This window comes from Bolinopsis microptera, chromosome 12 (genome assembly GCF_026151205.1).
Source record: "Bolinopsis microptera isolate Bmic1 chromosome 12, MBARI_Bmic_1.0, whole genome shotgun sequence".
Taxonomy (NCBI): domain Eukaryota; kingdom Metazoa; phylum Ctenophora; class Tentaculata; order Lobata; family Bolinopsidae; genus Bolinopsis; species Bolinopsis microptera.
The window spans coordinates 1,513,408-1,539,437 of record NC_087083.1 but is presented as its reverse complement, the minus strand read 5'-3'; the positions used below and the strand labels follow the sequence as shown (position 1 = coordinate 1,539,437).

The 26,030-nt window shown below is 37.7% G+C and overlaps 1 protein-coding gene and 1 long non-coding RNA gene across 3 annotated transcripts; one reads left to right on the top strand and one right to left on the bottom strand.

The window, feature by feature from the left end:
* Window positions 1-726: 726 nt before the first annotated feature.
* LOC134824252 (uncharacterized) lies at window positions 727-22,933 on the bottom strand. 2 transcript variants are annotated; one of them, XM_063836037.1, is made up of 4 exons: window positions 22,824-22,933; window positions 22,231-22,312; window positions 3,459-3,553; window positions 727-3,274 (listed from the first exon to the last, which is right to left on the bottom strand). In XM_063836037.1, exon 4 carries the CDS (start codon window positions 3,253-3,255, stop codon window positions 2,032-2,034), a length of 1,224 nt encoding a protein of 407 aa, XP_063692107.1. In that variant the 5' UTR covers window positions 3,256-3,274; window positions 3,459-3,553; window positions 22,231-22,312; window positions 22,824-22,933; the 3' UTR covers window positions 727-2,031. The 2 variants fall into 2 exon arrangements, with proteins under 2 accessions (XP_063692107.1, XP_063692108.1); XM_063836038.1 differs by lacking the exons at window positions 22,231-22,312; window positions 22,824-22,933 and adding an exon at window positions 21,788-22,015 and having other exon boundaries at window positions 727-3,649.
* LOC134824118 (uncharacterized) lies at window positions 12,208-17,914 on the top strand. Its single transcript, XR_010161349.1, has 4 exons — window positions 12,208-12,327; window positions 12,474-12,610; window positions 16,313-17,182; window positions 17,356-17,914. It is a non-coding gene; the product is annotated as an uncharacterized LOC134824118 (long non-coding RNA).
* Window positions 22,934-26,030: the final 3,097 nt, after the last annotated feature.

Here is a 26,030-nt window from a genome sequence, read left to right as displayed (position 1 = left end):
TAAACTGGAATTAAACTTAAATAGTCAGAGGGAACACTAACGAACCCATCGTGACAATACATCAATGAAGTAAATAAGATAATTATTAAAAAATCATAAATAAGACCCAAAACACGTTAAAAAAAATTAACTATACTACAATCTGTACGAAAAAGAAACAAGATCAAATATAATAATTTAACCGGATTAAAGTGGATAATGCACCATCTATGTGGTGTGATTGGTCAATCCGCTGGCGAGTAAACTCTCCGGACAGAGTGTTGCCTGATATGGTCCGTGTGCTCAGTTCTTTTTTATCAGTTGACTGTTACTACATTACAGTAATGATTTCATCATTTTGTCGGAGAGCTTACACTTACGGTTATAATTATTAGCTTATATTTTCTGATTTTGCTGCTTAAGTTTAAGCTTCTAAATCTAACGACTTCACAATTTTCAGCAAATTCACGAAGTGTTTATCATAGATTGTCGTGTAGAATTGATATTTAATTCTGTTTTTGTACTTAACATTTATCAAATTAATTTGGCAATTGCGTCTCGTCATTCGTCATTTTCTTTATTAGTCATTCATATGTAAAGGTAAGATTTTTTTGTTTTCCGACTAGGTTGTTTAGACCTCAACCTAGACATTATGCTGAATCTGGTCAACCCTAAATTATACGAAACATCATGATTTAAAACACTTTTATTTCACTGAAAGACAGATAAAACGAATGATAACACATTCTATAGTGGATAGTAATTTCATAGTAATTAGCATTATATAAATAACTACAATAACGAATAAGTTTGGTTAGTGGGTGAAATTATTTGCAAAATGACGCTCAATTTTTAGCTTAATATGTTTGTATTGTTATCAGCACAGTGGCGCAATCGGTTAAGCATAAGCCTTATCTCCTTATCTGTCTGTCTAGCCCGGACGTAGCGAGATCGAGTCCCGGCTTGGTCTCACAGTTTTCAAAAATCGGTAATTAGTTCGTAAAAGTTCACTCATTGTTGAGCTATCACGTATTCAAGGCTTATGTATACATGTTTCATAACAATAGAACTAGTCACCCACTAACGTTATTACACAGTAACATCATATCTAATATCGTATAATGCGAGCGTAGTTACTCAGATTATGTAACAAATGTAACATGTAAGGTGATTCGTCTAATGTTTCACCCTCCTCTGGGAATATAACAACAGAGCAGTGTACACGTGCTCTTGATAACGCTAAGTAAAGTGTAGTCAGGTCCTTCTCCTCACTACCCCACACTTTACACAGTACTATTACAGCAGGCCACTCACTAGAGGCACAATACCTACTGTGACACACTGCAATCTTACTAGCAGTGTCATTACATCTCATATTAACACTGTCCTCAACTAGTGGTACTACACTACTAGTGTAATTAGTATGTACTATACCTATATCAGAATATTCTAATTCATGTGTAGCACACAATCTATCTAAATCAATATTAATAACACGTACAATACTATCAACATTACGATTATTAAAAACATGTATAACAGGCAATGTACCGTGTATAAAGTGTCCTGGTGATTGTGAAGGTAAAATAATATCTAAAATATCTGATTTAAGAGAACATAACTTAACGAATTGATCTCTGATTACAGATAAAATATTCGATAAATCATGTGTATTTCTCAAGTTACTAGATAAAGTAGTCCTCTGATGAGGTGCTAATGTATCAGTAATTACATTAGCTACTATTGAAATGAGATCTGTGTCTGTTAGCGCCCAAACCTGGACAATATCATATGCTATCCACACAATCTTATCTGCTGATAAGTCTTTTAACTTGTTAATCAATAAAGTCCACTTTTCAGCTGTGGTATTATATCTAATTACTGTCTGTATATCATCAACAAACAAATTATAACCACTTAGTACACTGAGTCTATTTGTTAAATATGTGGTATCTTCATAACCTGGTATCTCGACAATAATAACACTACACAAACACTTTGTTATAAGATTAGCTAGTTGTTCTGGAGTGTGATCATCTTCATCTGCGCTTATCAGTTCGATTTTATACTAGCGTTATCTAACGCACTTTGATAATGCTGTGAATTGTTCCCTTCTCCAGTAAACTTAAATACCACAACTTTATTGTTCTTATCAGACTCTAACAGTTGCAGTATTTTACCACACAATATGACAGTTTTGCCCGCCCCTGCGGGACCGTTAATCAACAACAAATTCTCTTTTGACTCAAAAGCATTGTGTTGTTCTACTGTTAGGTTTTCCACATTAGAATTGTTTCTGATAACATCGGGAGCTTTGACAACTGCGGGATTTTGATTACGGTTTTTACCTTTTTTAGGCTCAAAAGTAATGCGACCTTCCTTAAGTTGTTTGTTGACATCCATAATACATCGTCCTAAACTGCACTTGGATTTATCACACGTGTTTCTCTCTGTGGCCCAAATAGCTAACAAAATGTTCCTTACTCTCTCATGGGAATCTGAAGATGAATAATTGGCCAGAGTTACATTTGCTGCCCACCAAGCAGCATCAAGTTCGTTGCGACAAAGGTCCTCTTCAAATATGATAGTTGACAGTTCATCATCACTTAACGGGAGTTCTGTAATCTCACTAAATTTAAACTCATCTTTAAACTGTTTACTAAAATTAGGATAGGCAGTAAACTGAAGAATTTTTGCATCCTTATCCATACACTTGATCAGTTCCACAATCTTGTTTCTTTGTTTGACTGATTTCTGGAACGTTCCGATTAATGCTTTCAACTGCTGGTCTCTGTTACACTGAGGTTGCCAGTCCTCGCCAATTGAACACAGGTGGAAGTCTGGTTCACATTCCAAAACCTCTCCAACATTATCCATGTTCTTTACCTCGATGATAATGAAACTGTCCGCACAAATGATGAGAAAGTCACTTTCCCCCTCCTGATTTTCTGCATTTTTGCCTTTACAATTAGAACATCCTTTTCGGATATGACTTTTACCTGCACACAAACGATATTGATGATGCGTGTATTTGAAACTGTGAAGAACAATGAAGTTTCCATCTACCTCTTCCAAAGCCCTATACACCTTAACTTCAGTCTCGTAGTCTAATTGATGTCTTCTGTCATCTGTAAAGCTGGGACCGGGCTGATCTTCATCTGGATATACATCAATGTAGGTCTGCTCCGGTGCTCTTGGAAGCATTGTGGGCAGGTTTTCAGATGTTGAGCAATATTCTTCGTATATTTGTTTTCCATTTTCCAAATAGTTATCCATTGTTGATCAATTGATATCTCTGAAATGAAATCAGCTGTAAGGGGATTGATGCAGATTGAAAGATCCAACATTCCAGGATCAACATAGGTTCTTATTGACATACGTTGCATGCCACTTTTCGCGCGTATCAAGGTTCTTATATTATCACACAGCTCTCGTGGTACATAATTATCAAATTTCAATTAATATTTTTAATGACTTACTTGTTCAGTGGTCGTTCAGTGGTCGTTTTGCGTTTAGTGCCTTGAATTGAATAAAGGGTCCGAGGTTTGTTTCAGTGGTGTGTTTCCTTATTGGCCTATAAAACAGTAGTTATATAACTGTGTAACTATTGCGTCAAAAGCCAGATATTTTCGAATTATAATATATTAGGAGCAGCGTCAAATAATAAGAGCTGATAAAATTTGGGCAAGTTTCCATAAACGATATTTTATGATCGTCGCCGATAATCGCTTATTGAGCGCTTTTTCGGCGCTTTTTTTTAAAAAACCGTTTACAATCGCTTTTTTTACGATTATAAACGGTTCAAAAAAAATGCGCTTATAATCGACTATAATTGGTGTCATAATTCAAAAAAGCGCTTTTTTTAATTTAAAAGCGCTTATAAGCGCTTTTAAGCGCTTACTAGCGTCGCTGAGCGATTTGAAAGCGGTTTTCCAGTAGGATTGGCGCCAAAAACGGGTGGATAAGCGGTTGGCCGGATAAGCGATTCGTAGGCGCTTTTTTGAACCATTTATAAGCGATTATAAATGCTTATAATTGGGGTGCAATTTAGCTGTTTGTAAAGCGCAAATAAAGCGCTTATAAGCGCTTTTAAAATTGAGTCAGGAAAACGCTATATTACATCTTATAACCGCTTATAATCGATTATAAGCGTTTTTTTAGAAATCGCTTATAACGGCTAATTCATCGCTATTTCACCGCTTTTACCGCTTTTCCTATCATCCATGGCCAGGTGAGCAGGAATTAAAAAGCGCTTATAAGCGCTTTTTCGATGCTGCCCCTAGCCTGGTCGGAACGGGGAAGTGCCCGGAATTTAAAAGCGCTTATAAGCGATTTCTCAATTCCCCTTAACCTGGTTGGAACTTTCATGTGCTTTTCTGAGCAACCTGGGGTGCACCGGCAGAGTCAGGATTTAAAAGCGCTTATAGGCGCTTATGATCGCTTTTCTACCGCTTTTTCTATCACCCATGGCCTGGTTGGCAAGAATTATAAAGCGCTTATAAGCGTTTTTTCAATGCTGCCCCTAACCTGTTCGGAACAGGGGAGTGCCCGGAATTAAAAAGCGCTTATAAGCGCTTTTTCAATGCTGCCACTAACCTGGTCGGAACGGGGGAGTGCCCGGAATTAAAAAGCGCTTATAAGCGATTTCTCAATTCCCCTTAACCTGGTCGGAACTTGCATGTGCTTTTCTGAGCAACCTGGGGTGCACCGGCAGAGTCAGGATTTAAAAGCGCTTATAGGCGCTTATGATCGCTTTTCTACCGCTTTTTCTATCACCCATGGCCTGGTTGGCAAGAATTATAAAGCGCTTATAAGCGTTTTTTCAATGCTGCCCCTAACCTGTTCGGAACAGGGGTGTGCCCGGAATTGAAAGCGCTTATGATCGCTTTTCTACCGCTTTTCCTATCACCCATGGCCTGGTTGGCAAGAATTAGAAAGCGCTTATAAGCGCTTTTTCAATGCTGCCACTAACCTGGTCGGAACGGGGGAGTGCCCGGAATTAAAAAGCGCTCAGAGGCGCTTTTTAAATGCTGCCCCTAACCTGGTCGGAACTGGAAATCAGAGTGCCCGCTTATAAGTGCTTTTCTGAGCAACCTGGGGTACACGGCAGAGTCAGGATTTAAAAGCGCTTATGATCGCTTTTCTACCGCTTTTCCTATCACCCATGGCCTGGTTGGCAAGAATTAGAAAGCGCTTATAAGCGCTTTTTCAATGCTGCCACTAACCTGGTCGGAACGGGGGAGTGCCCGGAATTAAAAAGCGCTCATTAGCGCTTTTTTAATGCTGCGCTTATAAGAGATTTCTCAATTCCCCTTAACCTGGTCAGAACTGGAAATCAGTGTGCCCGCTTATAGTTATAAGTGCTTTTTTGTGCAACCTGGGGTCACCGGCAGAATCAGGATTTAAAGGACCAGTTAACTCAAAAAAAAGTTATCCTCATATTTTGACAGATTGTGACAAATAGCAAACTGAGCAACGAGTCGAAATTCCTAAATCTCTAACTGCTCTCTAACGCGTGTAATTACCGTTTGTATTATTTTGGCGATGACGTCATAAAGTCCCTTGCGCGCACAGAAGAGCTCGTGAGACTGTATTTTACAGGTAAAAATGGACATAATACAATGGTTCTCCCCCAAATAACTCGAAAAGTAAGTGTTTTAGGGTACATGTTGCTTCATAAGTTGTATATAAACATGGCCATTCTGCACAATTTGCACCCATTCAAAAATCTGTAGGGCCTTCATAGCCCAATTTACAAGATACCCATATTTTTGCATGATTTCTGGAACCGGAAATCAGTTTTTCGCCAATAACTGAAAAAGTAAGCACTTTAAGGCATCTGTTTCTTCGTAAGTCATATATAAATATGCTAATTGCGGTTCTTTTGCACCCTGTCTAAAGACTCTATCACGATCCTATCGAAAATGGGCTCAGCACCACGCCCAAAATGGTTTTTGGCAAATTTCTCGAAAAGTAAGGATTTTAGGCCATGTGTTGCTCAGTTACTCCTATATAAACATGCATATGCCGCTTCGTTTCAGCCTATTTAGAAGTCTCTACGACCTTCAGAAACAAAAGGTCGGTTACGTTATTGGGTCAATATCGGCGTGGTCAATATGTCTCCAACCGAAAATCGTTTATTCATACTTTTGGGAAGGTCTTTGCAAAATTTCGTGAGTATACGAAAATTTGCAGGTTCAATTCCATAAATGTCCATAAATGACTGGACTACACAAGTTTAGAGTTAACTTTAGAGAAACTCATAAATCATTATTATCTAAAATTAAGCTGTCAGTGTCCATGATCAACCTATGGCTACAATGTTTTACGTGAAAATTGAAATGTAAAAATCAGGAGTAATATAAAAAGTGTATTTTTAGATTAAAGTGCTATCTCATAGTTTAAGAATTGTATAGATTAACGTTTGTCGTTTAGCCATCTAAGAATCGATCGTGCCGTAATACATATGGCCAAAGAATAATAGGGTCAAAGAATAATAGGGTCTTGGAAATTCTATAGTTGTTCAGTGGGTCGATTGACTGAACACGTTTGCACTTGGTATTTAAATTTACCTGTAGTTTATTTATGGTAAGTACCGATGATCATACAAGTAGGACGATAACTAGGTAAGTCAAATTCAAAACACTCCGCACACTGTACACTCCAATCAGTATTTAGTAGACCGGGTATTTTTCAGTTCCCACGGCACCGTTCTGATAGGAGCTACTTCTACTAATGGTCCCATGAGAACGGCCGTAAAATAGCCAGACTTCTTGTCTCCTGTACTGTCTGGCACGTGTGGATTAAAGTAAGAAATTTCGCTATGCTAAAAATATAATTGCTCTCGGAACTATGTCTTTTAGGACAGCGAACCATTCGACTGCTCGCATTCTTCCGAACAACTGTAATATTATATTACAGAGTTACACTCTGATCAGCTATATTTAATATATAGCACATTATTTTGTGTATTAGTTTCATGGACTGGGGAAAAATAATCGGTACAGTCTCCCTTCGTTTTAATGAAGCAATGAAAACAATCAAAAATTATCACATATGACATAACTAATTGTAATAGCAGAAACTTTCTAACCGTACATTCACCAGCCACTGTTCAAGAACTTATGTCACTGTTTAAAATCCTGACGTGAGCACTGTACATCCAATCAGCTATTCATATAGTTAGGGTGATAGCCAAAACTATAAGGATTTTGGAGAACTAGGGAAATAGTCATAACTCTAAAATTTGAGTGAGTTACACGTGTTTTATTGACGATGATAAACATTTGTGCATTGTATTACGCTATGCCAGCGCGCACTGAGGGACTTTATGACGTCACGCGGCCACAGCTTATTATTGCAATAACACGCGTTACACGTAAGCTAGAGAGTTGGTTCTTTCGGCGATACAATTTTTTACCAGTTTGTCACAGCTGATTTAAATCTTAGCCAAATTGGAGACTACAAATTTTTCAGTTAACTGGTCCTTTAAAAGCGCTTATAGGCGCTTATGATCGCTTTTCTACCGCTTCTACTAAATCGCTCGCCCAAATTTTAAGGAAATTCTTGTGAAAAGGCCCTTTGGGGCATGAAAGTGATCTAATTCTAAATCGGTGTATTTTTGGACGCTGATTCCGAATCACCCCCAGGCTAGTAAAATACGAATTCGATTGTTTAGGGCCCGGGTTAGGGTTATGCTTGTGGAAAGGGTTATGGTTAACTTCGGGGTTATGGTTAGGGTTAGGGTTGGGATTAGGATTTATGTAAAACCGTTTTGTACGGCTGCAAAACCATAAAAACCAAAGTCACGTGAAATTTTTGGGCGAGCGAATCAGTAAAAGCCGAGTTGGACTCCAATATATGGAATAAATATTTTACGAGTGTCACCCGTCAATTCTCGCAATCACATTCAACATTGCGCTTCGCTAGTTTGGTAAAAATTCACCACTAGACTGGGCCTCGCCAAGCTGTGAATTGAAAGATTGACATCGCATTGTGAGTCAATATTTTATTTTGTCTCATGTTAGTTCATGCTGTAAAATGGGCATATCAGCTTGTTTACCGATTCACGATTACCGCGCAATTGTTTAATTTACTTATGACTATGTCACGACGCGCGCTCCTACTAAATCGCTCGCCCAAATTTTAAGAAAATTCGGTTCAAGATCGGTGTATTTTTGGACGCTGATTCCGAACCACCCCCCATGACGTAGGGTTAAAATGCTTCCCTGGAGAGTTATGGGCAAAAAACCGTTTTGGTCACGTGACAGGCTAGTAAAACGTGAATTCGATTATTTAGGGCTCGGGTTAGGGTAAGGGTTGTGGTTAAGATTATGGATAGCTTTGGGGTTATGGTTAGGGTTAGGGTTGGGATTAGGGTTTATGTAAAACCGTTTTGTACGGCGGCAAAACCAAAAAAACCAAAGTCACGTGAAATTTTTGGGCGAGCGATTTAGTAAGAGCCCACGACGCGACCTGAATGATACAAATAGACCCAATACCCATGTAGTAGAGGCTCTTACGGGCAAAAAGGCGTGTTTTCTGCTACGAGTTTAGAGACCTAACTAAACCGCTAATTGGACACAATAGTATGATGTCTAAGGATCGATAACATGTTAAGAAGTATAGATTTGGCCTTATTAGTCACGTGCTATACCAATGCGCGTTTTAAACTTTGACAGTCTATTACTCTAAGGCAAATAGAGTAATTATATTCATATTTTGTCAGCAATAAGATCACATCATTTTCTATTTGGTGTGAAAATATGAGCTAGAACGGACATAATCTCGCTGAGTTATAGCTGTTTTAAATTTATGATGAACGCGCGGGTGCCAATTGATAACAACTAAATGCTTTTGCGCGTAGTGCGCGTCGAAAATTTGGCAAAAACGCTTGCCAAGTTTGAATATTTGACAATATTCAAACTTCGATAAAGTATATGAAGTGGGTACTTCTCAGAAAGGAAAAATTTAGGCAAACACGATGTGACTATTTTTGAGTTGATTTAATACAACTGCAAAAAATTATTCAAACTTCAAGCAAAAAAGTCAAAATTTTTACCACTTTTTTGGATTTTTACCTTAGAAAAAATAGAGGGATTTGTTTTATTTTTATACCATCTTGTGCGGCTGTCTTTTAGCTATCTCCATGCAAGTTTTGCCGACATTCCAACAAAATTAACTTGCTCAAAATATCAAAAAACATGGTTTTTTGGCCTATTTTTGGCCCAAAAATCGGTTTTTCGCGATTTTCATCAAGAAAAATGAGTCCAATCATTTTGAAACTACTTTCAATCGATTCTACGGTCAAAAATACGTCTAGTAAGGTGTATCTGGGGTCCCTAGCGTATCGAGCAGACAATGCCCGTAAAAGCATCTACTAATGGTTAACAGGTGATACTCTTAATTGACGGATGTTACTCGTCTAAAGTAACGCGCCGCTTTCTTCCCGAAATGCCACGATGGCACGTGCTATGTCGGGCCAGACCAGTAACATGTAACATGCAATGGTCAAGTGATACAACGTATGATCTGCATTATGCTCCTTCATCAACTAATTCTAGTTTTAAACGATTTTGACACGCTAAAATGCGCGCGTGGATTTGCGCGGCGCCTAGAAAACTTTTAAAGCTGTCGGATAGAGGTTAATTAATTTTTCTACTGTCAACACAGCCCAAGTTATACATGTTTTAATATCAAAAAATGTCCAATTTTTTTGTATAATTTTTAACTAATTTCTTTTTTAAATCGCTGCCACATCAAAATTATTTTACGAAAGTACATTAAAGTTTCACAAAAAGCAAGCTTTATCGTTTTAGAACCAAATTAAAAAAGAATTTAGTATAAAAATGTTAAAACTTTAAAATTATCAATGGAATCCCAACGCGAGCTGACTACTCAGAATGCGCGAGCACGTCAACATAAAATTTTTCGCGCCCTACAAACTTCGGTAGACCTTATAATTTGCAACTGAACGCTTGCGTATGTCGTAGTTCAAGCTGCGCGCGCGGTATGAGTATTTTCATTGCATCATACAACATAAATTATCGGATTATAAGTAGAAGCTATTTGTACAGGGATTTTCTCATCGATACTTTAAATGACTAATCTTTAAAAAACAAGGTCGATTCTTATACAATTACAATATATTTTGCATATGCGCGTTAAATCAATTCGTTATCATGTAATAATGTGTGTCATACTTAAAGCTAGGAATATTTGTGTATGGATTTTCATTCTAAAACATGGAAAGATTTCATCAATTAATGTAACTTGGTACCATATGGTTTATTTGATCTTATATGTTATCGATTTATATAGTTTTACGTTATCGTGTATCATGTACTGATAGTTATACATTATTATTATACAACGAGTCCAACTCAGCGCGCGTTTTGGTAGTTTATAAACCTACAAATAATTTTATCCCCTGATAAACTCCAAGATATTATACATCAACGGATTATAATCTCATTGTATAGTCACATAACATGATACCATGACCTAAATTTTGACAAATGGCTTACGGTGTACGAGAAGGGGCCTTACGAAAAATATATGCTTTTTCAAAAAATATATACTTTTTCAAAAAACATATATACTTTTTCAAAAAAACATATGTTTTTTGGAACGTATATATTTGCGGATAAACATATATTTTTCGTAAGGCCCCTTCTCGAACATGGCGTGTACGAGAAGGTGCCTTGCAAGGCACCTTCTCGTACACGTGATGTTCAAGAAGGGGCCTTACGGAAAATATATGTTTTTCCGCAGATGTTCAGGTAGAACCACCTCTACTACCTGTGGATGGGTTACAGCTACCTAGATGCAACATTGCTTTAGCTTAGAGCTATTCTTAATCTAACTAACTGTGAATTCTTGCAAATTGTTTCAGCTATGGCGAGGTTTTCCCTCCTCTTCTTTCCTTTATCTCCCTGTATGGATATCACTGTGGTCCTTAGCAGCTCAAATCGCAGTCTTTTTCTAAGATTAGATAGGAGACTGAGTCTGAGTAGTGCTGTCCGGTTGTTCTTTCCATTTTTAATTACAAATTAAGTCCATCTACGCACGTGTACGAGAAGGTGCCTTGCAAGGCACCTTCTCGTACACGCCATGTTTGAGAAGGGGCCTTACGAAAAATACATGTTTATCCGCAAATATATACGTTCCAAAAAACATATGTTTTTTTGAAAAAGTATATATGTTTTTAAAAAAGTATATATGTTTTTTGAAAAAGTATTTATGTTTTTTGAAAAAGTATATATATTTTTAAAAAGCATATATTTTCTTCGTAAGGCCCCTTCTCGTACACCGTAATGGCTAAGCTCTTGACAAAAAATATAACCTGTAAAAGTCATAAAAATGATAACTTCACATAATCGGGTGGAAATCATGCTCTTTAAAATTTTTCACGAAAGTTTTTAACAGCATATTGTTTATCACATTTTTTTACACAAGATTAGAATCATGTTGTAATTTTGTTTTCCAATATTTTGATCAAAAATAATTTTTATTTGGATTTCAAAGTACGCACTACGCCGCGCAGTTAGAAATCGTAATTATCGTATTATATTAGGAGATTTGAGATTTAATCATTATTTTCACAAGTGAGTCGATATATTGCAATCCCATCTCTTTTCGTTGCTGCTCACAGCATAGAGCTTCAATGCTCAAACCGTATATCTAGTTGATAGTAAAGTAGTATAGAAGTAGTAAAGTAGTATAGAAGCTGTTTCGTTGCACATTGAAATACAGATGTTACTAAATGATCTTAAGAGGTTATTTAATGTAATCGATTTAGTGTTACTGCCTTTAAGCTGTGATGTGCTGGAGACTACTAAAACTTGTTCTAGTATAGAAAAGCACAGCGGATTTTGCTGTCATGTTACTCTTTTGTAGATCAGGATCGAATTTGAACGTATTACTCCTAAACAGATTATTTCAATTCTGCATTATATGGAAATATCGATAACCCATTCGAGCCTTTTTTTAAACGTGTTTATGTTTTTGAAAAAGTATATTATTGTGATACTTCCATGTATTAAATCGTTTAAATGGTATGGTAAAGAACAGTACACAGATACTTATTCTTTGATGCCCCGAAACACATTCCTAGCTCTAGATCTGCCTTACATTTCAATAATGGCTCTTTCATCACAGTTGCTTGATAACTGCTGATTTGTAATGCTTAAAATTGATCCCACTCAGTTTGACTATCTTAGGTTAGCTGTAATATCGAACTCGACAGTAGCTTCCTCTGTCATGTCGGAGATCTCAGGAGACGACTGGGTATTTTGTGTCAAGAAGAGGTTAACCTCCCACTTAACAAGATAAACATCAAATTCATAGGTTTGTCTCTATTTTGATGGTTACTGATACAGCAGTTCATGTGTTTAAAATGTATGGGTTAAATTCTAATTAAATTCGGTAATAAATATTACTGCAAATGTTGTAAACGGTAAAACCATTGTGTATAAGACAGTCAATTATCTCAGGAGTGCCAAACAGGGACCGTTTTAATCGAGAGGACTTCTTTGATGACAGAGATGTGGAAAAGACTACGTCCTTCTCTGGAAAACTACAAGGATAAAATACCCACCTTCTTCGGGAAAAAGTCCATCATATGCGAAAGGTAAATCGTTTATTTTTGAAAACCCGATCACGATCAAAGCATATACAATTTGGGCATGTCCCAGCCAACTTAAGCCGAAAATCTGGCTTTGAAATCTTTAATTTGAAAACACCCAAAAATGTAGTTAATATACCCCTCCACCATACCAGATCGATTTTAAGTCAGCCAAGGCATAATTACTGCCCAAAAAGCCTGTTCCAAATTTGTCTCAATTCTGTTCCAGAATCCCAACTTCTCTGAAACCAAAATGGAACATTGCCCACAAAGCCTTTTCTGAGGATGCTAGGGCCACCAAACTTTTCAAGGACACTCCTGGTATCGATACCAATCGATTCTGATCGCCTTCAACTCAGTTTAGGCGATTTTAGGGTAAAGTTCATTTTTGTTCATTTCATGAACCAGGGGATCATTTTGCACTAAAAAGGTTTTTTTAAAGTTGAACAAAAAATGTCACAATTTGATGTGTGAAAATAGTGCTTTCGATGTGAAACTGGATGATTCTTGACGCACCCTATCCCTTCGGTGGAGTATTACATGTCAAAGAAAAAAACTTCTGAGTTGCTGAACATGTTAGTAAACAATATGCCCCTCTACCATACCATATCGATTCCATGCCAGTCCAGGCATAATTACCGCTAAAAAGCATGTTTCTAAATTTGTGTCAATTGTTTCCACCATCTCAACTACTCTGAAACCAAAATAGAAACATTGCCCCAGAGCCCTTTCTGAACATGCTAGGCACACCAAACTTCTCAGGGACACTCCTGGTATCAATACCGACCGATTCCAATTGGTTTTAGCCCAATTCAGGGGATTCTAGGAAAATGTTCATTTTGTGTTCATTTCATTCATTCCATGAACCAGGGGAGTATTTTGCACTTCTAAGTGGCTGGAAATGTTAGTACATGTGTCCTTCTACCATACCAGATAGATTCCAAGTGGACACGTTCAAAAAAAGGTGGCACTAGAGATTGATTTTTTTTAAATGAGTTTTAAAAATGGTCATTGCTCTTTGTTGGTTGATATATCTATCTATACCTTTAGAAATTCGATTAAATTTCATGATCCTGAAATCACGGAGTCTGTAGTGCTTATATCACAGGAGTTATCGTTATTTGTGTGCCAATGATTCAAAAATCACACAATTAGAAATGCAAGATGAATCAACACTAGATAATCTGAAAAGTACTATTTAATTCACAAAGACGCCAAAATTGATATGGTGACTATAATGCATGTAAGGAATAAAATGTCTTATCTGAAATTGTTATTGGTGCCAAAATGATTCAAAAATCACAACTTAAACATTGGAAATGAGCCTATTTTGAGCAGTAATTATTGAATCATCTTACGTTTTTATTGGCTTTCTATCATTTTTTAGGGTACAAAATAGTATTAAATAGTATTAAAACCAGTTAATATGATTCAAAAATCACATTTTCGTTATTGGTGCGCTATTAAGTCTCACTATAGTAAGCCTTAAATTAAGTGCACAATATGACAACATATATCCATTCTATGGTTCTTATTATGTGATTTTTGAATCCATGTCTAAGCTTATACCATATTGAAGGCCTTTGAGCGATAATTTTTGATCTGGGTGGTTAAATGATTCAAAAATCACACAAATCTGGCTACCAACTATGTAATTTTCTTTAAAGTATGACAAATGAATCATATGTAATGTTCAAGTTGTAATGACATTTTGAAAAGAAAGGTAATGAATCGATAATCACATTTCAAAAATTCAATTAAGTATTATACGTAACTGATTGATTCATTTGTCACAGTATGGAGACAAAATTATCATGGCTTGAGTAGTAAAAGTACTTGCCTAGTTTAATCAGTTTAAAATCAGTGTTTTGTGATTATTGATTCCACTATTACTCTAATAACGAACTTCTCCATGACCATAAACAAGTGCAGTGTCCCAACAAATTACTGCAGATTTACTATGAATACCAACCTGATATAGAGCCAAAAAGTGATGTTGTTGTTGTGAAACCAGTATTTCTGGTACCCATAGGGGATTTGAAATCAACTTATAAATCAAATGTCATTCCTCAAAGTATCATAATCAAACCCCGGGCGAGTCCAAAATTAGAAACCTGAGTATTGATTCATATGAAATATGAATATCTCTTTAACGATAAAATTTCCTGAACCAGATCTGACTCGCTATGTCTGTTCAGACATGTTTGTCTGCCAGATCGTGGTACCTGAGTCCCTTCATTGCCTTGCATTGAAATCACACAATAACACACAAAGCTAGAATCACGGCAAATCGACATTCATCGCTTTTTCATCGGAGTACTAATGGACAGTGTTCAAATGGACAGTGTACATTCCCCTGATACAGCATCATTTCAATACATGCTCATTTATGTGATTTTTGACTCATTATGGCACTTTTAACCATCTAAATTCTCTAAATATTAGTTAGCATGATATAATTGTGATTGATAGAGTTCATTGTTACAATCATTCCGTTGATATTCATATCACATTCATCATTCTAAAATACTTAGTCAGAATTAACCCTGTATGTGATAATTGCATCGTAACTCCACATTTAACCGGTGATTCTTTGCACTTTTAACACTCAGCTATCTCAAAAAGGTTCAATAATCACATTGAGAAGCAGGACACACTCACAGAATGTAAATTCATCATTAGAGGTGCAAGAAATGAATATTTTGTGATTTCTGGCTCATATCTGCACAATTAACAGATATAAAGAGATGAATGACTTTATTATGTGACATTTGAATCTTTTTGGACCACATTAAAATTTGGTTAACTTTCATAGCATACTCCTTGAGATACAAGTATTTTAAAATGCTTCACACAATTTTGGCAGTGAAAAATCAATCTCTAGTGCCACCTTTTTATGAACGTGTCCAAGTCAGTACAAGCATAAATACGGCTGTAAAAGCATGTTTCCAAAATTGTATCAAATGTTTCCACCATCTCAACTACTATTTTCATTTTTGTTCATTTTCCATACATTCCATGAACCTGGGTAATGTTATTTGAGTTTTGATGGCTCTTAGGCCTAGTTTTTACCTACATCCATCTTAGAAAACCGAATTGAGGCTTCCCAGCACTTAAATACAGTCAATACTTCGATGTGCCCGTGTTCCAAAAATCTGGATTCTCAGGAGGATTATTGTGCCAAAATTGGGACATTTTGGAACATTGGTAACATCGGTTCTAGACATGCAATGATTCTCAAACTTGGTTTGAGTGGTCCTAGGACTAATATAAACACTTTCCGACCCATTTTAAACCATTCTGAGCATTTTGAGAAGAATGTTCATTTTCGTTCATTTCTGGTCATTCCATGGGTAGTTTTATACGACTTTTTATGGTTCCTAGGCCTAGCTTACGGCTATATCCATCTTAGAAATCCGAACTGAGCCTTCCCAGCACTCAAATACGGCCAATACTGTGATGTGCCCATGTTCCAAATTTATGAATTCATCTACTGCATCTTCTGATGGCGGCTAGCGCGAATTCGATTTTCGGTAAAAACCACATCAGTTTTCAAATTTGAGATATTTTTAGCGCGCGGCGCGCGCACTGCGTGTTAAATTTTAAATTTACGCCAGCTAGCAGGTGTCAGATTTACTGGTTATAATTGTGGGAAGTCCATCTATGTTTATTATTAATAATTTTTGGTTGACTATTTATTTTCCCCAGGAAACTTACTCACGTGCGAAAGACGAACTCTAAGAATTGGAGAATAACGGCAGTAGACAGCAGCTAACTTCCCCTGTACTCAACGACATTGAACAATAGACATGAAATGACTCGCTGACCCCCTACAAAGTACTTGTGCTCGGAGGCAGAATTTGGCATCGTTTGGGTCGAGAGATTTCCAAGGGTAATGATACAGTTAAACTGTATAAAAATACCTCTCAAAAACAACCTTCTCCTGGTCGGCCATGTCCCTCATCCTGCACTTGACCCCTGCAGAGGTCACAAGAACATCGGAGCACAAATGAGCGAGAAACGGGGAAGCCTTAGCTTCCGGGTCAAGGACTGCATCACTAGCACCTACCTATTGAACATATTGATAGGTTTAAAAGTAGGCATCTTCACGCAATCTGCGGACCACCTCCTAGCAGCGAAATACGGATATACCCTCCCTATTACATGCGTTCAACCGGCACCCGAACCACACGCTGTTTCTTAGACACAACTTCCCACTTAAATCAGTGTCCTGTCGCATCAACTGGCATCGGCAAGTGGCGACACTGTGTAGACTCAACCCTGAGCTTGATCAGAATCTTCAGTCACAAACCTGACACCGTTTCGGGGCTTGCAATACGGGTTTCTGTCAGGCTCCCAGCAGTTTCTTTTGGACCACCATCTCATCTGACAATCACCCGAGGATACCTGCCAGAGCTCGCAATTTACGACGAGTTAGCTTATGGCACCTCTGGCTGTTAAGTGAAGTCATAAAGCTCAAACAGCTCTCATCTCCCATTCTCTCTTCCTAGACAGCAGACCTGGGAGAAACTCCTTCTAGCCGGACGTCACGCGTGATGTACGAGAAACTACGGACAGGTGTGTACCTATACTTTTTAAAATTACACATTTCGTCTGGATTGTGATTCACTGCAAAACAAGTCGCAGGTTCCAATTGTAGAACTATAAAATTTTAATAATTCATGGTTGATTATACGGCCTAAGCGGTATACAAATAAAGCGTTATTATTATTATTGCCTCTAATCCTCAGGGTACTCCTACTTGCGTGCGAAAGACAAAGGCAGCAAGAATCGAAGAACAGAACCCCGACCACACTGCTTGTGAGAAATGAGCAGCTCTTGATCTAGGACAAAAAACTTTCTTCTGTTTAATATCTAACACGTGTTACGTGTGATATTACACCAACTTTTGATTAATAATACGAAACTTTATACCTTATAAAGTATGATATTTAAACACGAAAATTTACATTCTGAAATTGGTATAGTGTTCCTTTAACTGTTCCTTCAACTTTCATCGTAGCTTTTTTCAAAATATTCTTCAGTGCCATCAACAAACAGATTTTTTCATTTGACTGAACTGTGCCATATTTGATATTGCCTCTGTATTTTATAGGGAAAATTTTTTAAATCTTGCAAGTTGATGTAATTAAGTTTTAAGTTAACGTATTATAGATATGTTAACACTAGTTTATGTTTCAGTATTTAAATTGTTTCCATTTATAGTTTAACCGATCCCTGTTGTAGAGTTATCAGATCTTTACTTAGGATAAACAATATAATATGAAGTTCGATAATAATATTAATAAACATTAATTGTATTCACTGTTTTCTAGTCATCAAACTTCAGATCAGGAGGTGACCGGGACATGATTTTAGGCCTGACCGGGACCGGGACCGGGATACAAAATGTGACTTGACCGGGACCGGGACCGGGACTGAGATTATCAATTTACCGTGACCGGGACCGGGACCAATAATTTCTGGGATTTCTATCTTACCGGGACCGGGACCAGGACCGGGACCAACAATACAATTTTTTCGGGATGACCGGGATTTGACCGGGATGACCGGGACCAAAACTGGTATTCTCATATTGAAAGCTGCAACTTTCATTTACATTATAATTGAACAATTTGATAAGTAATAACTAGAATATTAAATTAGAAAAAACTAGAAAAAACCCGTCAACATGGGGCATGGGCCTAATGTACTACACCAATAATGTTCATGTACTGAGTACTCAAGTTCACCCTCATTCCTCATTCCTCAGTCAATAATCCCTCAAATTATTCAACAGTTTCATTCTCCAATTGACAATTGGGCGTAGCCCGAGTTGAAAACTTGATGTTAGTTTGCACTTATGAGTTATGTAACGATATTAGTTACCTAAACTTGTTTAGCAATTTTAAACATTGTTTTATTTGGCTCAGAGGTTGTTTAAAGATGAAATTCACAATGAATGAAAGTAAAAACTTAAAATCACAGTGAATGAAATTATGTAAAAGATCCCGGTCAAAATCCCGGCAAATTTGAGTGATTGACCGGGACCAAGAATCCTGAATTAACCGGGACCGGGATCATAAATAAGCATTTGACCGCGACCGGGATGAAAAATGTGACTTGACCCGGTTGACCGGGACCGGGATAACTCAAAATTGCCAATCCCGGTCACCTCCTGCTTCAGATCGGGGTAATATAATGTACAAAATGATACGCTCTCGAATGCACGCGTCCTTTTCCTCACCTTCGCATCTTTGATCTTGTTAAGTAAAACACATAGTAAGGTTCCCCAGAAATGTTCTGTAAACTTGACTTTTTATTTAGGCCGGTAAAAACCCATAACTGACTGAGGTTTCGAAATACAGCCAAGAACTCAGATATGACACAATCAATTTTATGTGTATGAAACAAATTTTCAACTGTCTGGCGGCGATCAGCATGTCATACTGACTAAACTCTAATCGGTTTATGAAAATTACATCCCGGTTAATGAAAAGCGTAGCCTGGAGTTCCCGCTCCCAGGTAAAAATACATACATAAATGAGGACCGCCAAGCAAGGAATGAAGAACGAAATTAAATGTTATCTAATCGATTACAAATCTTGCAGATTCCTGAAATTAAATGTAAAATGCAGCTAAACTCGTGCATCTAATAATAATATGACAATATGATAGAATTGTAATAATGCTACATGCTACGCGCGCTAAAACGATGAATCTAATCTAAATCTAGTAACCATATCAACGCGCAGTAACCATAGTAACGCGCTCGATTCAATTCCAGTATATTGCGACGAGTGTTTACATCACTAAATTAGCTGTAACTTTGTGTGATTATGGACGATCGTGCTAAATTTAAGGCGCTGTGGCTAAAATCGTCCACTGAACCAACAGGTAAAATTTCAGAGAGATCGTCCCCAGCGCTCATTTTCACCTCGCGAATGATCAGCTCGCAGTGGGATAAATTGGCAACGTCCAAATATGTGTAAAATAAGACGAAGAGGGGTCACAACACTGCGCGCAGCGGTGAATTCACTCAGCCCGAATAAAGATTTGGCGGAATGCAGAATGACAGGCTGAGCGCCGCCCAGTAACGCGAATTGTAAGCACCCTGTCACCCGATCTTAAGGTGACGTACGACACTTCGTTTATAACAAACTAATTAAAACGTTTTCTGTTTCCCGCTAGGCTCATTGGACCAGGTGAGCTTGCATGCTTGTAGTTGTGAATGTGATTGTAAGTACAGCTGTATTGTAGTTTATACCTAATTACCCCTACTGCAGAAACTGCAAAGTGCGGGAAATTTTGGGAACCAATATATGGTTGCCAAAATCGATGGAGGGTTGGCGGCTAGATCAAAGCTCAACGGCTCTGGATTAGGGGTGGACGATAAAATAAACTTGCTCAGATTTTAAAATTTTTTTGTAATACTGTTTTCTAGAGACTGTGAGAATTTTCACAATACCAAATTTGTCATACCTTTTTGGAAAGATCAGTGAGTTTCGCCTCACTAGCTGGGTGCCATTTGCTCTATCCAGAGCCCTTGCGCTTGCAGTAGCGCGCCCCACTCACTTCTTGACGTACTTGTGAAACAAGCGCGCCCGAATTGGCGCGAAAGCACATGGCGGTTAGGTAATGGGAAAATCGGTAGAAAAGCGATCATAAGCGCCTATAAGCGCTTTTAAATCCTGACTCTGCCGGTGCACCCCAGGTTGCACAGAAAAGCACTTATAAGCGGGCACTCTGATTTCTAGTTCCGACCAGGTTAAGGGGAATTCAGAAATCGCTTATAAGCGCTTATTAATTCCAGGCACTCCCCCGTTCCGACCAGGTTAGGGGCAGCATTGAAAAAACGCTTATAAGCGCTTTATAATTCTTGCCAACCAGGCCATGGGTGATGGGAAAAGCGGTAGAAAAGCAATCATAAGCGCCTATAAGCGCTTTTAAATCCTGACTCTGCCGGTGCACCCCAGGTTGCTCAGAAAAGCACATGCAAGTGGGCACTCTCCAGTTCCGACCAGGTTGAAGAGAATTGAGAAATCGTTTATAAGCGCTTTTTAATTCCGGGCACACCCCCGTTCCGAACAGGTTAGGGGCAGCATTGAAAAAACGCTTATAAGCGCTTTATAATTCTTGCCAACCAGGCCATGGGTGATAGGAAAAGCGGTAGAAAAGCGATCATAAGCGCTTTTTAATCCTGACTCTGCCGGTGCACCCCAGGTTGCTCAGAAAAGCACTTATAAGCGGGCACTCTGATTTCCAGTTCCGACCAGGTTAGGGGCAGCATTTAAAAAGCGCTTATGAGCGCTTTTTTATTCCGGGCACTCCCCTGTTCCGACCAGATAAGGGGCAGCATTGAAAAACGCTTATAAGCGCTTTATAATTCTTGCCAACCAGGCCATGGGTGATAGAAAAAGCGGTAGAAAAGCGATCATAAGCGCCTATAAGCGCTTTTAAATCCTGACTCTGCCGGTGCACCCCAGGTTGCTCAGAAAAGCACATGAAAGTTCCAACCAGGTTAAGGGGAATTGAGAAATCGCTTATAAGCGCTTTTAAATTCCGGGCACTTCCCCGTTCCGACCAGGCTAGGGGCAGCATCGAAAAAGCGCTTATAAGCGCTTTTTAATTCCTGCTCACCTGGCCATGGATGATAGGAAAAGCGGTAAAAGCGGTGAAATAGCGATGAATTAGCCGTTATAAGCGATTTCTAAAAAAACGCTTATAATCGATTATAAGCGGTTATAAGATGTAATATAGCGTTTTCCTGACTCAATTTTAAAAGCGCTTATAAGCGCTTTATTTGCGCTTTACAAACAGCTAAATTGCACCCCAATTATAAGCGCTTATAATCGCTTATAAATGGTTCAAAAAAGCGCCTACGAATCGCTTATCCGGCCAACCGCTTATCCACCCGTTTTTGGCGCCAATCCTACTGGAAAACCGCTTTCAAATCGCTCAGCGACGCTAGTAAGCGCTTAAAAGCGCTTATAAGCGCTTTTAAATTTGAAAAAGCGCTTTTTTGAATTATGACACCAATTATAGTCGATTATAAGCGATTTTTTTTGAACCGTTTATAATCGTAAAAAAAGCGATTGTAAACGGTTTTTTTTTTAAAAAGCGCCGAAAAAGCGCTCAATAAGCGATTATCGGCGACGATCATAAAATATCGTTTATGGAAACTTGCCAAAATTTGTATTACTTTGTTGAAAAGAGACGATTATTTTTGTATAAAGCAGTGTGTTGATTCCAAAAATTAATAACAATATTTATTATGCTCCCTTTTGTAACCCCTTTTCCCAAAAATTGTGGCGCTTCTAGTTCTACATGAAGAATGTAGATGCTCATTTTATCGTTATATATTGCAAAAATTACATAACATTCATGATCAGTCAAGTTAATAGCCGGTCGGATTGTACCCAATTTCTGTGTTAATTTTAAATTGAATGCTTCCCGGTTATAGCCTTTTCAGATCTGAAATTTCTTAGTCCATACTCCATATCATTTTTTCTCAGACTAGTATACTTTCATGATTCATCATTAATTTAGTATCGCGGTTCAATGATATTTATTTCCCACCTGAACAATCATTAAAATTATATAAATGAATCATTATATTTTGGTACCTGATGTTCAGAGCTATAAGATTTAGAGACTGTTAAGATGGAATATGAGTTGGTTTGATCCGCTATTTCTTTGAACCGAAACCTGAAATATACTCCATGTTACTTTCTTATATTTATACTTTTAAAGCGGCGCATTCATGGCAGCTGTAGTAGTAGAGTGTTATAACATTATAATAATGTAACATTAGCTGTGCCGTAATTCAATCGCAATTAGTTAACTGAAATTTAGTATGTAATTGGTAATTAATAATGATCAAAGAAGGAATATTATATCGTCTAAATCCTATAAAACGTTCACAAACCTGGGGCAGGATATATAATAGTATAATATATAATAGTCTTCACAAGATAGATTACAGCTAGGAAGTAGTTGCTCGAATAAGTTGTTTTGATCCTGTACTTCTTATCACTGAAATTTGATATACTCCGCGTGAGTTTCTTTATCTTACAGCTTAAAAATAGCCTGCTGGAGCTGTCGTATTCTAAGATGGTACTAACTTAGATATCCCTCAAATAAATCAACAAATCAATCAATCAAAACTTATATAGAATGAGAGATTGAGTTGTCTAAATACCGTAAAACATTCACAAACCTGCAATAACCTGGGGTAGGATATAGTCTTCACAAGATAGATTACAGCTAGGAAGTATAGTTGCTCGAATAAGTTGTTTTGATCCTGTACTTCTTATCACTGAAATTTGATATACTCCGCGTGAGTTTCTTTATATTACAGCTTAAAAATAGCGTGCTGGAGCTGTCGTATTCTAAGATGGTACTAACTTAGATATCCCTCAAATAAATCAACAAATCAATCAATCAAAAACTTATATAGAATGAGAGATTGAGTTGTCTAAATACCGTAAAACATTCACAAACCTGCAATAACCTGGGGTAGGAGAGTCTTCACAAAATATATTACAGTTAGGAAGTAGTTGCTCGAATAAGTTGTTTTGATCCTGTACTTCTTATCACTGAAATTTGATATACTCCGCGTGAGTTTCTTTATCTTACAGTTACAGCTTAAAAATAGCGTGCTGGAGCTGTCGTATTATCAAATAGTACCCATTTAGATGTCCCTCAAATTAATCAACAAATTGATCAATCAAAAACTTATATAGAATGAAGATTGAGTTTTCTAAATACCGTAAAATATTAACAAACCTGCAATAACCTGGGGTAGGAGAGTCTTCACAAGATAGATTACAGCTAGGAAGTAATTACTCGAATAAGTTGTTTTGATCCTGTACTTCTTATCACTGAAATTTGATATACTCCGCGTGAGTTTCTTTATCTTACAGCTTAAAAATAGCGTGCTGGAGCTGTCGTATTCTAAGATGGTACTAACTTAGATATCCCTCAAATAAATCAATCAATCAAAAACTTATATAGAATGAGAGATTGAGTTGTCTAAATACCGTAAAACATTCACAAACCTGCAATAACCTGGGGTAGGATATAGTCTTCACAAGATAGATTACAGTTAGGAAGTAGTTGCTCGAATAAGTTGTTTTGATCCTGTACTTCTTATCACTGAAATTTGATATACTCCGCGTGAGTTTCTTTATCTTACAGCTTAAAATAGGTTGGATGTCCCTTGAAAAAAACGGGAAAATTTTTAAAGTTTAAAAAAATGCGAAGAATTGACATCGTGAATCAACTCATATTTTGTCGCAAAATTCATTGCTTAATTGATTTTTATGGTGCTTTCTATTCTGTCCAATACAAAAAATTGATACAAAATAAAACATTGCTTTAGTGTTGAGATTCGAGTAATAGGATTAAAGTAGTTAATTCGGTTTTAAAGTTAGCGTGAAGAAGATAATACAATGAGATTGTAAAGTACAAAGTAGTTGGGTTTAAACTTTTTTGAAGAGGCTCTTACACGCATAAAGAAGGTTTTTCTGCTACGAGTATTAGAGACCTTACCGCTTATTGGACACAAATAGAATTATGTTCTAAGGATCGATAATATGTGAAGAAGTATAAATTAGGCCTTTGTAGTCACTGTGCTAGAAACCAAAAAATGCGCGTTTTAACTTGACAGTCTATTGCTCTAAGGCAAAGAGAGTAATTATAGTAATATTTTGTCAAGCAATAAGATCACATTAGTTTTCTATTTGTGGTGAAAATATGACTAGACGGACATAATCGCGCGGAGTTATAGCTGTGGAAATTATGATGAACGCGCGGTGCCAATTGATAACAACTAAATACTTTTGCGCGTAGTGCGCGGACGTAAATTGTGCAAAAACGCTGCGGGTGAGAAAAGGGGGGTTTGTTGGGGGGGGTTGGGTGGGTGGTTATATACATTATCTACTTCGATAATGTAATGAGTGGGTACTTGTACTTCTCGGAAAGGTAAATTTAGGCAAACACATGGGACGATTGTTTGGTGATGAATACAAATGCAAAAATTTATGCTAATCTTCAAGCTAAAAATCAAAATTTTTAAACCCACTTTTTGGTTTGGCGCACTAAAATAGAGGATGGTTAAAAGTTGTTTAACCATCTTGTGCGGCGCCCCCTTTTTTTGTGGTTCTTTTAGCTACCTGCAGCAAATGTTGCTGACAATGGCCCACATTATTAACGTGCTCAAATATCAAAAACTAGGCTTTTTTTGGCCTATTTTTGGCCCAATATCGGTTTTTTTGCAATTTTATAACGTGCTAACCTCAGTCCAATCATTTTGAAACTACTTACTTTTAAATCGATTCTACGGTCCAAAAATACGTCTAGTAAGGGGATCTGGGGTCCTAGAGGTACGAGCAGACATTGCCCGTAAGAGCCTCTACTAGTTAAAAGGCTACCAGTCACCATTAAAATCGAAATGAGTGACACGAACGGTCAAATAATTTCCCGCCCTGGTTTACACTATAATATATTGTTGTCGGGGCGGAATGACACGTTGACCAACTATAAGTTACCTGATGTAAAGTACACACCCAGGGTTTCAACAAATTTATATCGATATTTATCGAATGAAAATTAGCACACAAGGAGGTACATGGAACATGAACATTGTACACCAAAAGTTCTATCAACAACAAGTGGAATGGGAAGATGCAAATACTTTCCTGCCAAAAAAGTTTAGCTGATTAAAATTCCTAAAATCGGTCTATATTGGTGAGGCAAGGATTTTTATCAGGAAAAGAGTAAAGATTTGAGACCTATTGAGAACAACAGTAATAAGTTTTTTTAGAGAGAAATAATTTAAAAGTAGTAAGCAGTAAAAAATAAGCAGACGTAGATATAAAGGTTGAGCCAGTACATTGAATTGGCTACTTTTCTAGACTACTTAAAGTGCCAGCATGTGCCATTTGAGAGAAGGCGACTCACTAGGACCTCTGAAGCAAATCCGCGATAATGGGTTTCGGAAAAGCCATTATTTGACACGTCGAGTCCCTTGAGCTTGTACCAGTGGCGTAACGTTGCCTGTGGGGCGCCCCCTGCCGAAAAAGGCGCCCCCCTGTTGCGCCCCCTCCCCTTTGTGGTTGCCCCCACTCCCTAAAATTGAACAAATTAGGTGATTTTGAGGATACGCCGGTAAAATATCTAAAAAAGGGTTTATCTAGAGAAAAACGCGCAGTTTTGCTAGTACTTTAGTAAGTTTTCGAAATTTCCCACATTCAAACGACGATTTGCGCCCCATTATGACGGCGCCCCCCTGCACAGCGGGTCAGCAGCCCATTCGTTACGCCACTGATCTTGTCGATGGTGCAATGGGCCTTTTGGAACTTCCATCCTTCAGCTTTCTGTCAACGAAATTACTATTAATCCAAGTTAAGGCAATCAGCCGACG